Source organism: Notechis scutatus, chromosome 5 (assembly GCF_049901735.1).
Source record: "Notechis scutatus isolate UNSWTSFEM ecotype Mainland chromosome 5, rNotScu1.2, whole genome shotgun sequence".
Taxonomy (NCBI): domain Eukaryota; kingdom Metazoa; phylum Chordata; class Lepidosauria; order Squamata; family Elapidae; genus Notechis; species Notechis scutatus.
The window spans coordinates 2,624,928-2,639,522 of NC_142013.1; the positions used below are offsets into that span (position 1 = coordinate 2,624,928).

General features: G+C 50.0%; 1 protein-coding gene across 1 annotated transcript in view; it reads left to right on the forward strand.

Moving 5' to 3' along the window:
- Positions 1-14,261, forward strand: part of FAM168A (family with sequence similarity 168 member A) — a 62,350-nt gene extending 48,089 nt beyond the window's left edge. Inside the window, exons 3-7 of the mRNA XM_026689377.2 lie at positions 2,213-2,290; positions 4,638-4,780; positions 6,588-6,762; positions 8,981-9,111; positions 10,248-14,261. Coding sequence (XP_026545162.1) covers positions 2,213-2,290; positions 4,638-4,780; positions 6,588-6,762; positions 8,981-9,093 — 509 coding nt within the window. The 3' untranslated portion in view covers positions 9,094-9,111; positions 10,248-14,261. The remainder of the gene's footprint in view (positions 1-2,212; positions 2,291-4,637; positions 4,781-6,587; positions 6,763-8,980; positions 9,112-10,247) is intronic.
- Positions 14,262-14,595: the final 334 nt, after the last annotated feature.

Here is a 14,595-nt window from a genome sequence, read left to right on the forward strand (position 1 = left end):
GTTGCCAAGCCTCCAAGTTTTGGTCCCACTGTTCAGATCCCAGCCTTAGCAGAAAGCAAGAAACCGACTCTTTGTCCTCCGTTGTTCCTCTCTGCTAACAGCTTTGCGCATATGCGCATCTGGAACAGGCCCCAGCTGTTCTTCCTCCTCACTCATATCAGCCTCCAAAGGCAGCTGCCTCTTCTCCGGTGGCTGGGAAATGTCGGACAGCCCTGGCTCTCTCTCTGCCTCCATCAGAGCCTTCCCCAGACTCCAGAACTGTCTAATTTCCTCCCCAACCTCCTCCTCATCTGATTCTGCCGCCTGTTCCACTGGCAGATGGCGGGCCACAACTCCCATGGTCATGGGATCAAAGCTCAGAGGCTGAGCAACTGACTCCTATTTATGGCGGTTGCGACATCCCAGGGTCACATGATCCCCGTTGGTGATCTTGTTGTGGCCCACCAGCATCCAGCGGACCTGGCGGCAGACTCAGACAGTGAGGAGGTTGGGAAGGAACCTGGGCCAGTCCTGGAGTCTGGGGAAGGCTCTGATGAGGGCTTTGCGTCAGAGGCAGAGATGGGGCCAGGGCCATCTGACAGTTATCAGCTGCCTTTGGAGTCGGAGATCAGTGGGGCAGAAGAACAGCTGGAGCCTGTTCCCAATGTGCACATGCACAGAGCTGCCAGGAGAAGGGACAAGGGTCAATTCCGGAGTAAAGGCTCAGGTGGACGGGGAATGGCCCCTCTCATAGGGAATAAAGAGGAGCGAAAGGGGATTGGGGTTTGCAGCAGACAATTAGTTCAATTCATTAAGGTGAAGATCTGTTCCTGACTTCTTGCCAAGTAATTGTTGTTACAGCATGGCATTTGGAAGATATCGGCCTGGCAACTCTCCAAGCCTGAGAAAGGTCTGTAGTTGTGAACACTCTTGAAAGACTGTTGGCCAGGACTTTGCTGGATGCGAATGATAGGAATTCACTTTAGCCAAATAAAAAGGGGTTTTATTGGGACAAGGAGTCTCTTTTGTGATTTTGGGAAGCCCAGGTCAGAACAGATCTTTTGTCAATGGTGGAGCCAGTTTACTTAATAACCATGTGAGTAATTTAACACCAGGCAGTGATTTCGTTTTGCAGCTGTGGCAAGAAAGAAACCCGGCGCTTCCTGGGCCTACATCTCCCAGAATCCCTCATTCTCATGGAATGCTGGGAATCGCAGTTCTGGAAAGGAAAAGCATGGATGCCACGAACCCATCCAGGGCGCCATTTTGCAAGCCAAACGCGAAATCTCCTGGTTCTGCCAGCTAGTTAGCAGCCGTGCCTGGTTTTCCTCTTGGCTTAAGCCGAGAAGTCCCTATTAGTATTCAGCATGCCTGGTTTCTATAAATACAACCCCTAGAGAGGCTCAATTGCCAGAATCCTGCCCGCTCCGGTGACGCCAGGCCTGACATGCTCTCAGCGTTAATCCTCCGCCTCTCTAGACCGAACCGCCGCCGATTTTTAATTAATCTGATTTAGTGGCTGAACACAACCCTTGTAAAAACCGAACACCTGGAACCGAGAGTTATTTATTCTGGCAAGGAGTGAGTCTCATTAACTCCACAGAGTCGGCTTTACATTCTCAATCCTGAAGTGATCCTAGCGGAAGCCGTCTTAGAGGCTTCAGAGTTACCACGCAGCTGTGGGAGGAGGGAGGGAAATAGTTTGATGGGGTTTTGTAGCCAAAACAATAAAGGTTTCCTCTGGGAACCAAGGACATTCTCACAGGTGGCTGGCCAGAGGAGGAGCCAGTAACCCAGTAAGGAGCCAGCGCCTGGATTGGACAGCGTAACTAGTGACTTGTTGGGGGGGGACTTTTACTTTTAATTTGGTGAAAGCTGCAGAAAATCTCAGAGTTGGCTTTTTCTCTCTCTCTCCTCTCTCTTTCTCCCTCCTCTCTCTCTCTCTCTCTCTCTCTCTCCTCTCTTTCTCTGCATACCAAAGGAACTCCAGAAACGGAAGAGTGCGATAAATTAGAATAAATAAATTAAGACAGGTCTGGCATGACTCATAGACTCTATGGATCTAATTGCTCTTTGGGGGAGAAAAAGTCTGCAGCCATTTCAACAGCTATGGTTTTGAGCAGCTCTCTTGCCAGCCAGTTGCCGTTTTGCATTGCCATTTGCCGTTTTGTGTTGCTGTGAAAGAAATTGTGCCTTCCTGTCTATTAAACCACCCCTTCTCTTCCCTCCCCAGGCTATCCTGCCGGATACCCCACCGCAGCCCCCACCTACAACCCGAACATCTATTCGACTGGCCCAGGTTACGCCCCAGGTAAACTGATTTGTGTGTGTGTATGTGTGTGTGTGTGTATGGTTGTGTTCATCCTGTGTGTTGTTTTGCAGCTGCTTTGGGAGTCTGGCTTCTGTTCGGAGGGGGTCTGCTTTTTCAGGGGCTATTTCACTCACTCAACACCTGTCATGCCCCTGTCGGAGTTTGAATACGAGGAGGAAGACGAACAGCTGACGGAGAGGGAGTGTGGCTGTGTTGGCTGGGGAGGAAACAGGGGAGGGGCAAAGTCCGGCTGGGCAGAGCAGGGGAGAGGTAGAACAAGAGAGAAGGAGTTCAGAGGAAGACCCAGGCCCACCCCCTCTTCATCCTAAGGCACGCAGGGAGGAATGAAGAAGGAGCAACATGGGTTGCGTGGCTTACGGGGGAGGAAAGGGCCCCGATTCCCTTCATTAGGCACAGCTGGGAATGAGAGTTTAATAGAGATACAAGCTGAGAGCGGCGTCTGCTGGGAACAAATGTGTTGTGTTGACTGTGGCTATCTGTGTTCCTGGCATCCTCCCAACCATGTTGAATTACCACCGTGCCTTCCCATCTCCTGCCCTGCCGGACTAATGACCTCCTCTTGCCTTGATTGGACTTATAGTTACAGTTTTTGTTGACCACGTTTTGGACTTGATTCCCTGCAGCCCAAGGCTGTTCCTGGGAGAGTTTTTCTCCAGCCCAGAAGGTAACCAGGACATTGGGGGCAAAGTTGGAGCTAATAAAGGGATTCCTACTTATTATCTGACTATGTTGCCTTTGTGCCACGCCCGACCGTTTTTCACCCTTACGATCATCTCCTGACTCCCTTTTTTGCTCCCTTCAAAGTCAACCGGGGGAAGCCAGATTCCCTTAACAGCCGTGTTACTAATTTAACTTCAGTGATTCGCTTAACCGTAGCAAAAAAGGTGGTAAAATGGGGGGAAGGGAGAACCTCATTTAACCAATGTTTCACTGTTGGGCTCCATAGTTGGCCGTAATTCGAGGACTGCCTGTACAATTCGCAGGGGCAAGGAACGCAGGCCCGAAATGTTTGCAGAGCCGTGCCAAATATTTCCGATTTTGGCCATTTTTCCTTCCCAGATGCCCAGTGTTGGGTTCAAAAATCTCACCCCGTGAGTCCAGGCAGACCAGAATTGACCCCCAAATTTAGGTTGCTAAGTGAATTTTCCCTGAAACGCAGTGGGAGACACCCTCTAGAGCGTTTGCAGAGTGACTACTATCAATGAGACAACCTAGGATCAAAACACAGCTTCACAGAGACTTAGACATTTACTAGTGGTTTATATACAAGACATATACAGAAATGTAGGCAAATACCTGACAAGCAATCGATCTTCTTAACTCTGCACTGAGAACTCTGCAATGAATACTGGGCACAAGGAGAGAGAATACTCCCTCTAATGGCTGCCTTATATAAATACCTCTTAAAGTGGTTGAACCCATCCTCCGTCTTAAAGAGGCAGTACCAATGCTGATTCCTCTTCATTGCATCAGCCATATTATATTGCATCAGCTTCACTGCTGGTCACCTCTTAAATCCCAATACCTTAACACACCCACAACTTCCTGTTTGGATAATTGTGTAAAGGGGGACCAGAAGTGTTTCCCCAGTAGGGCTGGTGGTGGGGGGCAAAGAAATGCCCCTCCCCACTTTAAAACTGGTGTTTGGAAGCAGGTCCCTGATTCCACTGGGAGAAAAATGGGACAGGGATTGTTAAGCCTGGATTCCCTAACGGGTGTTAAGGAAAACAAACTAAAAAGAACGTGCAGCGAAGTCAGATAGGAAGACAGGTAAATGTGTGAGATAAGTTTTCTAGTTAACACGCAGTAAAAATACAGATACGCTTGTGCTATCAAAAATATAGTTTATTCCATTTAAGAATTATAGCATAGTCAAATATAACGGTCCATTAGTCATATATCAATTTCAGTCAAGTCTTGTCGGGGATACTCTATTTGCAAAGTCCATGTTGAATAGACAATGTCAGTTCGCTTACAATAAATCAATCCAATCTTTATCTTCTCTCCGTTGAGAAAAATCAACACTCCTTCTTCTCTCCCCGTTCCAGCAAGAACACAGTCATCAATCCTTCCAGTAATTAGGGATCAGTAAGCCAGAGAGAGCGAGCAGCAATTGCCTCGCTTCTTATATAGTGCTTTTACAACCACACCCTTAATTACATTCCTGCAGTTAAAGTTACACACACTTTAACTAACAAACCATGATACCATATTTATTATTTTTACCCAAAACAGTTAGGGTAAACAATGTTATCCCTAACAGGAATGATGGGGACTTGTTTTCCTCTTACCTGGGCAGCCCTTGCCTCTTTTTGTTTCTCCTCAGGATACCCCGCTGGGACGCCCTACAAAGTCCCTCCAACCCAGAGTAATAATGCCCCGCCTCCTTATTCTCCGTCGCCCAACCCGTACCAGACAGCCATGTACCCCATTCGAAGTGCCTATCCGCAGCAGAACCTGTACACCCAGGTGAGTTTAGCCGGTCGATCTTCCGGTCCGCCGATGTTTCGATAGAAGCTTTTGCTGGCTGAGGCATTCTGGGAGTTGAAGTCCACAAGTGGCCGAGGTTGGAGACCCCCTGCCCCAAAGCATCGTTTCTCCACCTGGGTAACTACGCTTTTCTGGGGGGGATTCTGGGAGTTGAAGTCCACCCCTCTGAAAGTTGCACAGGTTGCTAAACACTGGTCCAAAGATTGAAAGCGGGGGAGGTTTTGGACGTTTTGTGTCAGAGAGGGAGGATTAAGGGAGGGCACAGTGGTGGTAAACTCAAATAATTTAACAACTGGTTCTCTGCCCTAATGACCAGCTGGGTGGGCGTGGCTATGGTGGGTGTGACCAAGGGTGTGTGACAGGCAGCACTCGATCTCCTGCACCCCCCTGGGAGCCCAAATGGGCCGTGGGGGGTGTACTGCCTCCCTGGACCCCGTTTTGGGCCTAGTGTATCTCCCTGCAGCCTCCTGGAAGCCAAAACGGGCCGTGTGTGTGTGTGCCACATCCTTCCCCAACCCCCCTGGCGCCCATTTTGGTCCTAGTGGGCCTCCCTGCACTTACCTGGGAGCCAAAACGGGGCACGTGAGGACCCCTGGAAAGGCTGGGGCAGGGCCAGCCGGCAATTTAACAACCGGTTCAGCCAAAGTGGTGCAAACCAGTTGAATCCCATCACTGGGTGGGGTGGAGGCAGTGGTGGGATTCAATTTTTTTTTTACTACCGGTTCTGTGGGCGTTGCTTGGTGGGCATGGCAGGGGAAGGATACTGCAAAATCCTCCTTCCCTCCCCACGCCAGTAACCTGCTTTCCAGCCCCGTTCTCCTGTGCAGGGCAACTAAAGAAGATCCAGCCGATTAGCCGGGAGTCAATGGGAGGCAGAGAAGAGATGGGGTTGGTGGGGCCAGTCAGAGGTGGCATTGGCCGGTTCTCCCAACTACTCAAAATTTCCAGAACCGGTCCGAACTGGCTGAATACATCATGCCCCTGTCGGAATCTGACTCGGAGGCGGAAGCCGAACAACCGATAGGGAGCCGGAATGTGGTTCTGTTGGCTGTGGAGGAAACTGGGGAAGGGCAAAGTCCGGCTGGGCAGAGCAGGGGAGAGGTAGAACAAGGGAGAGGGAGTTCAGAGGAAGACCCAGGCCCACCACCTCTTCATCCTAGGGCACGCAGGGAGGAACGGAGAAGGGAGCAACGTGAGTTGCGTGGCTTATGGGGGAGGAAAGGGCCCTGATTCCGTTCATTAGCTGCAGCTGGGAACACAGTGTATAAAAGAGGAAGCTGCGCGCAGCAACTTGTTGGGAGCAAATCGTGAATTTATCTTGTATCGTTGTGGCTTATCTGGGTTCCTGGCATCTTCCCAACTGCGTGAGTTTTGTTGGCCTTTCAAGTCTGAAATTCCTTCTCCTGCCCTGTCAAGTTAATTACTTCAGCTTGGTTTGTTTGGATTTTTAGTTTGTGTGTACCTTGTTTTGGACTTAATTTCCTCCACTTCGAGGCTGTTCCTGGGGGAGTTTTTTCTCCAGCCCGAAGGTGACCTGGACATTGGGGGCAAAGTTGGAGTTAATAAAGGGACTCTTGATTGCTTATCGGACTGTGTTGCCTTTGTGCCACGCCCCTTTGGGTCATCACAAAATAGCACCTTTTGGTGGAGTACAGAAGTGGACAAAACCAGCTGGTTCTGCAGACACACACACACATACATGGTTTCCCACGGGACCTCCGTTGTGGGATTCCCACGGACGTTTTTCCCCACTCACCTCGCGCGTGTTCCTTTCTCCTCCCAACAGGGGGCATACTACACGCAGCCCTTCTACGCGGCGCAGCCTCACGTCATCCATCACACCACGGTGGTCCAGCCCAACAGCATCCCTTCCGCCATTTACCCGGCTCCCGTCACCGCGCCCAGGACCAACGGCGTCGCCATGGGGATGGTTGCCGGGGCGACCATGGCGATGTCCGCAGGTAAGGGGCCGCCGAGGCAAAGAACTCCCCTCCTCTCCCCCTCTTCTCATCAAACACTGCTTTTCGGTCCCGTAGTCCGGACTACAGGCCCCATGCTGCCTAGCCAGGAGCGGATTCAGCATTTAAATTCAATACGGTTTAGTCTTCGACGTACGGGCCGCCATTTTTCCGTTGCTCAGCAAGACATTAAACTTTTTTCCCCCATTTTACAACCTTTCCGTCCAACAGTGGTTAAGCAAATCGACGCAGTTAAAGTTAGTCATTTCCTCGTTAAGCGAATCGGGCTTTCCCCATTCGCTGGTCAGAAGGTCGCAAAAGGGGATAAACGTAACCTCGGGGACCCCCGTCATAAATACGAGCCCGTTCCCAAGAGTCTGAATTTTGATCCTGGGGATGCGGCAATGGTCGTTAAGTGTGTAAAATGGTCACAAGGTCGCCTTTTCCCCCCCAAGTGCTGCTGTAACTTCAGCCAGTCGCTAAACGAACGGTCGTAAGTCAAGGACTCCCTGTCTTCCAAAGTGTAAGCCTTTACCAAGCCTCCGATCACAGAAGTGGCCATCTTGGAATAAAACAGGTTACAGGTAGTCCTCAACTTAACAACTGGAATTGGAGTCTGGAATTACAAGTCATAAATCATGGTGGACACTAAGCGAATGGCCATAAGTTGGGGACTACCAGGATAGGGTTTCTTTTTATCAACCGGAAGCTGCGCTGAGTTCCTCATTGTCCAGCTCTTTCTCCGTAGCTCTCAAGTTAGACCTTAAGGCTCCGAGGTTAGATTAGATTAACAGAGTTAGAAGGGAGCTTGTAGGTCATCTAGTCCAACCCCCAGCCAAGCAGGAGACCTTACACCATTTCTGACAGATGGGAGTCCAGTCTCTTCTTGAAAGCCTCCAGGGATGAAGCTCCCACAACTTCTGAAGGCAACTTCTATTCCATTGGTTGATTGTTCTCACTGTCAGAAAGTTTCTCCTTATTTCCATGCTGAATCTCTCCTTGATCAGTTTCCATCCATTGTTCCTTGTCTGGCCTTCGGGGGCTTTGGAGAATAGCTTGACCCCCTTCCTCCTCTCTGGGGCAGCCCCTCAAATATTGGAAGGCTGCTCTCCTGTCTTCCCTGGTCCTTCTTTTTCCTTAAACTAGACATGTCTTCTGTCCGTCCATGGTTTGCTCAGATGTCTTTCCTTCCTTCCTTCCTTCCTTCCTTCCTTCCTACCTTCCTTCCTTCCTTCCTTCCTTCCTTCCTTTCCTTCCTTCCTTTCCTTCCTTCTTCCTTCCTTCCTTCCTTCCTTCCTTCCTTCCTTCCTTCCTTCCTTCCTTCCTTCCTTCCTTCCTTCCTTCCTTCCTTTCTTCCTTCCTTCCTTCCTTCCTTCCTTCCTTCCTTCCTTCCTTTCCTTCCTTCCTTCCTTCCTTCCTTCCTTCCTTCCTTCCTTCCTTCCTTCCTTCCTTCCTTCCTTCCTTCCCTTCCTTCCTTCCTTCCTTCCTTCCTTCCTTCCTTCCTTCCTTCCTTCCTTCCTTCCTTCCTTCCTTCCTACCTTCCTTCCTTCCTTCCTTCCTTCCTTCCTCCCTCCCTCCCTCCCTCCCTTCCTTCCTTCCTTCCTTCCTTCCCTTCCTTCCCTGATGCTCTCCTGTCTCCTGGTCTTTCTCTTCCCTAGACTAGCCAGGCCCAGTTCCTGCAACCGTTCTTCATATGTTTTAGTCTCGAGTCCCCTCATCATCCTGGTTGCTCTTCTCTGCACTTTTTCTCGAGTCTCAACATCTTTTTTATACTCTGGTGACCAAAACTGGATGCAGCTTTATAGAGTGGTATTAGTACCTCCCTTGATCTCGATTGTATCCCTCTGTTAATGCAATTTAGGGTTGGATTGGCTTTTTTGGCTGCTGCTGCACACGGCTGGCTCCTATTTAGCTGGTTGTCCACCTAGATCCCTCTCCCAGTTCCTGCTATTGAGCCTGGTTTCACCCAGTCTATATGTGTCCTTTTGGTTTTTCTTGCCTAAATGTAGGACTTTACTTTCCTCTACGTTGAATTTCCTTTTGTTAGATAGGGCCCAGTGTTCTAGTCTGTCGAGATCCATCTGGATCTTGAGCCTATCTTCTTGGGTGTTGGCTATTCCTTCCTGGGTGCCCCCATTGGCTCAAGCCAAGCTGCTTCCAGAAAACAATGGAATCCATCATCAGTCGTCCTTAATTTTTTTTTCTTCCTTCCCCGTCGCAGGCACACTGCTGACGACCCCACAACACACTGCCCTGGGGGCGCATCCCGTCTCAATGCCGACGTACCGGGCCCAAGGGACCCCTGCCTACAGCTATATCCCACCTCACTGGTAATCCCATCGGCCAGTCCATGTAAGTATCGGTGGGTCTCGCCCAGGAGCGGTTGGTTGGAGGGAGGCCAGGTCAAGAATGGATGGGGGAGGGGGGTTGTCCAATGGGGCTTCTCTAAGATTTTTTTGTCTTCAGGACGTAATATCGGCTGAAAATAAAACTCCTCATTGGTGACAGGAAAGGCATCCGGCCAGTAAACTGTTAGCTCCATTCGGTTGCCCAGACTCCACCCCACAAGGGACGATGGGGGTTGTTAAAAGGAGACGATGACAGGAAGACCCTCACCCCTTGGGAAGCGGGAAGAAAAAAATCACAGAGTTGGGAAGGGACCTCGGAGGTCATCTAGTCCAACCCTCTGCTCAGGCAGGAGACCCTAGACCAGCTCGGACCAATGACCGAAGAAATGGCTCTGCAGAAGGATTCAAAATGGAGGTCACAAAATGAGCCACAAGAGTTGGGAAAGGAAGATGGAGGGAGGATAGAAGGAAGGGAGGAGAGGGGAGAAGAGAAAGGAAGACGGAAGGAGAGAGGGAGAAGAGTTGGGAAGGAAGATGGAGGGAGGATAGAAGGAAGGGAGGAGAGGGGAGAAGGGAAGAAGGAAGGAGAGAGGGAGAAGAGTTGGGAGGAAGATGGAGGGAGGATAGAAGGAAGGGAGGAGAAGGGAGAAGAGAAGGGAAGGAAGATGGAGGGAGGATAGAAGGAAGAGGTGGAAAGGAAGGAAGGAGGGAGAAGGAGAAGAGAATGGGTGGAGGAAGGGAAAGGAAGATGGAAGGGAGGGAGGGAGGAAAGAAGAGGGGAAGGAGAGGAAAGAAGGAAGGGGAGAGAGGGAGGGAGGAGAAGAGAGGGAAAGGCAAGAGGGAGGGTGGGAGAAAAGAAGAAGGGAGGGAGAAGAGGGAGGAAGGAAGGAGGAGAGAGGGAAATGAGAGAGAGAAGGAAGGAAGGAAGGAAGGTCCAAGCAATGTTTAAGATTAATAGAGCTTTTCGAGACCTTGGAAAATGTCTGGATGCCGAAAGAGCATCTCTTTTATTTTCTTGTGGCTCTTCCACACCAGAGGAGAAAAAGCTGAAAAATTCGGCTGGCTGGGAGAGGGAAATTCGAACTCAGGTCTCAAACTCTGTTCCTTTCTCTCTCTCTCTCTCTCTCCCCCCTTTGGCAGATCTGGAGTCGAGACATCGGATGCAACCCGGCGTGATGATGGAGCAGCTGCCCCCAGCCTCTCCCCCAGGCGTTGCCAGCAAAAGCGAAGCCCAGATTTTAATGTTGAATTTAAGTTTTTTTTTTAATTTTTTTGGGGGCAAAGCCACATGCCTGGTTTCCCAGCGCACACCCCTTTCCCCATCCCTGCAGCCCACCCCACCCCACTGAACCCCGTTGTTCCTTTTCGCCCCCTCCCATTTCCCTCCGTTGTGTGTTGCCGGGACCTCCCAAGGCCATCTATCCGTTCACGATTCCTGCGGGTTCCTCAGAGGGGGGGGAAATTCCACCTTTAGGGTTCTGGAGGGGGCTAAAACAGCCCAGGCCTTTCTCACCCACTCACCCCTCCTCCGGGAAGACCTCCCCCCCTTTCCGTTCCTCCGTCATGTTTCCATCATGAAATCCGCCTCTCCTTCCTCCCCCCCCCATAAAGAGGGGGGGGTAGCCTTCCCATGAATCATAGGCTGATATAAGGGTGTCCTTTTGGGGGGTGGGAAGTCAAAAAAGTCAAAATGGCAGCCAGGGACCTGATTAAGACCCTAACTTAGTGGGGGCTAACCGTTTTGGGCTCCTGTGTCTAAAATTGTGCGCGCGCTGGTTGTGCGCGCGCTCCTGTGGCCGCACCCAAAACGCAATGGCCCCCGCCCCGTGCGCAATCCCCCTCGCCACCCTCTTAACTGCACTACGCCTCACAGCTGATTTTCGGCTGGTTTGAGGCCTTTTTCGGCCTCCCAGAGGCTTGAAAAAGCCTCCAGCAGGCTTTGCAGGACAAATAATAGGCCCGTTTCGTCACTTCTGGGATTGCAGGAAGTGATAAAACGGGCCTATTATTTGGCCTGCAAAGGCTTTTTCAAGCCTCTGGGAGGCCGAAAAAGGCCTCAAACCAGCCAAAAATTAGCTGTGATGCGCGCACATGCCCAATGAGGTAAATTTGCCTGCGGCTTGCGTACTGGCACCAATGGCTGTGCGTGCCATAGGTTTGCCATCACGGCCCTAACACCGTTTTTTTTTTTACCTTTTACCTTTTTTTAATGCATTGGATTTGTGTCGTTTTTTTTTTTAAAGCAAGAGTTTTTTCACTGATGCTCTGGCTGCCATTTTGAAAGAGAACAAGCCTTTGCCCCCCCCCCCCCCCAAATTGGACCTTCTGGAGTTAATACAGGTAGTCCTTGACTTACGACAACAACGGAGGCCCAAATTTCTTTATCGTTGAAAGCGAGTTTTTTTTTTTTTTCCCCCATCTTTTCTTCCAATGTTTGTTAAGCGAATCCTTGCGGGGATTTCCCCCCACGGATAGCGCTTGTCGGAAGGTCGCAAAAGCGGGAATCGCGTGCCTCCCCTCCAGCCCCCTTCTGGATATAGCAACCGTCATCAGTATGAGTCAGTTTTCCCAAGCGGCTGAATTTTAATCCCAGGGAGGTTGTGACAGTAACTTCAAGCGGTCACTAAACGAACGGTTGTTAAGTCGAGGACTGGGCTGTAAACGAGGAAGCGATGCAGGAGATGTAGAACTTTCCCCCCATGTTGGCTTGGGAGAAATTAGGCCCGGAGAACGACAGAACGAGAAGGGTTCCGATGGTGGTTTGTTTGGACAAGCCACCTTCCGTCTCTGCCCATCCGATGACAGATGAACAGAGCTGGAAAGGGGCCCTTGTAAGGCCATCCAGTCCAACCCTCCACCCTGCTCAAGCAGGAGACCCTACACCAGTTGGGTGGCTAACCTTTTTGGGCTCCTGTGCCAAAAATTGTGCCTCACGTGCCAATACCCAGAAGGCAATGCGTGGCCCCCATGCCCCCTTCGCATGCGCGCGCAATCCTTACCCGCCCCCTGTACTGTGCCTCACAGCGGATTTTCGGCTGCTTTGAGGCCTTTTTTAACCTCCCAGAGGCTTGGAGGAAGGTTTCTGCAGGCTGAAAACTAGGCCCGTTTCGTCACTTCCGGTATTTCCTGAAAAACCGGAAGTGACGAAACGAGCCTAGTTTTCAGCCTGCAGAAGCCTTCCTCAAGCCTCTAAGAGGCCGAAAAGGCCTCAAAGCAGCCCAAAATCAGCTGTGAGGCGCGTGCATGAGCAGTGAGGTAGGTTTGCCTGTGGCTCGCGTGCCATTGGTGCTACCTGTGGCAGGTATGCCATAGGTATGCCATCACGGGTATAGGCTCTCGTGCTTGGACTAGAAGACATCCAAGGTCCCCCAACAGCTCTTTTATTCTATAATTCTTGTGTTTGGGGTGTGTGCGCCCATTTTCGCCTGGGCAACGCTAGGGGAATCGCTTGGCCGGACGTCCAGCCAACTGGTCCTCCCTCGGAGGCTCCAAGCAGCCATCTTCTCACCTTCGGACTTCCAGGTGTATATATAGCTGTATAAAGTGTATAATGTCAAATTGGGCCAGGAGAGGGGGTGGAGCCCCTCCCCAACTAACCCGGTCAAGAGTCCTGAGATCTATAGATTTGTGGGGGGGCCCTTACAGGAACAAAAACCTGGCATTATACAGGTAGTCCTTGAGTTACGACCAAAGTTGGGCCCTGTCGCTAAGCCATGTGGTCGTTAAGTGAGCCATGCCTGATTTCACGCCTTTTTTGTGGTTGTAGCAGTCAGGCGAACCATTGCTGTCATTAAGTGAAGCTCATGGCCATTAAGTGAATCCATCTCCCCCCCCCTCCCCACCTATTGAATGCGTGTCGGAAGGTCGCATATGCCGACGGCCTAACCCTGGGTCGTAAATACAAGTTTTGGTCTGGAACCCTAGGGATCCTGCGGTGACCAGCATCAGGAACTGGTTGGAACTCACATTTTTAAAGCGCCGTCGTAACTTCGAACCGTCAATAAACGAATGGTTGTAATATAGCCTGCATTGGTAGTTGAGATCCATGTGCATTTGTCCAGGTATTTCAGGGTTCCCTCCTACCTGCGCCCCTTCCCCATGAATTAGGAAATGGCCTTTGCTACCGCCACCCCCTATCGCTACACAGGTAGTCCTCAACCTACGTCCGTCCTTGAGCCCCAAATTTACGTTGCTAAGTGAGAAATCTGTGAACTTTCCTTCATGGCACGGTTGTTAAGTGAATTGCTGCATCTGGAGGAGCAGGTTAACCCTTTGTGTAATGGATGCGTTGAATATTTGTTCCAGGTAGTCCTCGGCTTATGACCACCGTCATGTCCGTTACTAAGCGAAACATTTCTTTAAATGAATTTTGCCCCATTTTACGACCTCTTTTGCCTGTTTGCCTGTTAAGCGAATCACTGCAGTTAACAACATTGGTTGTTAAGTGAACCTGGCTTCCCCTTGCTTGTCGGACGGTCGCAAAAGGGGATCATGTGAGACCCCGGGATGTTGCGACCATCATAAATACGAACCCAGTTGCCACGCCTGCAAATTTTCGATCTCGTGACCATGACCGTTGCAGCCGTTTCAAGCGTGATAATGGTCCGGAAGTCCTTTTTTTTTTTCCAGTGCTTTTGAACGGTCACTAAATGGAACAGTTGTAAGTTGAGGACTACCTGCATTTGTGGAGTTTCTTGCGTAAAATAATTTGCAGTGTGCCCAGACAGCTGGCTCTTGCGATACAAAAAGCCCCTTTTGCAGGGGAATCCGCTGAAAAATATTTTGCTGAAAATTCTTCAGCCCGCAGAATTAATTCCGTTTAGTCGCATTTTGGAACATTTTTCCTGGGAAACGAAAAAGTCTTCCATTCTTTTCAACTTTAACCCAGAGTTGAGGGGGGGAGGGACGCGGACGGGAAACTGGTGTGTTTGAAAAGAGACCCCTCAACCCGAACTTGTGAATAGGACGTGTAAATGCATAACGATCATGATTTTCGTCGGGGAGATCGCGGAAGGGAAATCTCCCCCGACAGATTTAAGCCAAGAGTTTGTAACTGTACGATATATTTACTGTAAGATGTAGAACATTCAATAACGATTAAACTATTTCCAAAAAAGAAAGAAGGGGGGAAAAATAAAATGAAACAAAACCCCCCAAGATCTTGTCTCTTGATTCCAGCGTCTGCTGTCAAAGAGAACGGAGATATATACACTGCTCAAAAAAAAATAAAGGGAACACAAAAATAAGACCTCCTAGATCTGAATGAATGAAATATTCTTATTAAATACTTTGTTCATTACATAGTTGAATGTGCTGACAACAAAATCACACAAAAATTATCAATGGAAATCAAATTTAGCAACCCACGGAGGTCTGGATGTGGAGTTACACTCAAAATTAAAGTGGAAAAAAAAAACACTACAGGCTGATCCAACTTTGATGCAATGTCCTTAAAACAAGTCAAAATGAGGCTCAGTAGTGTGTGTGT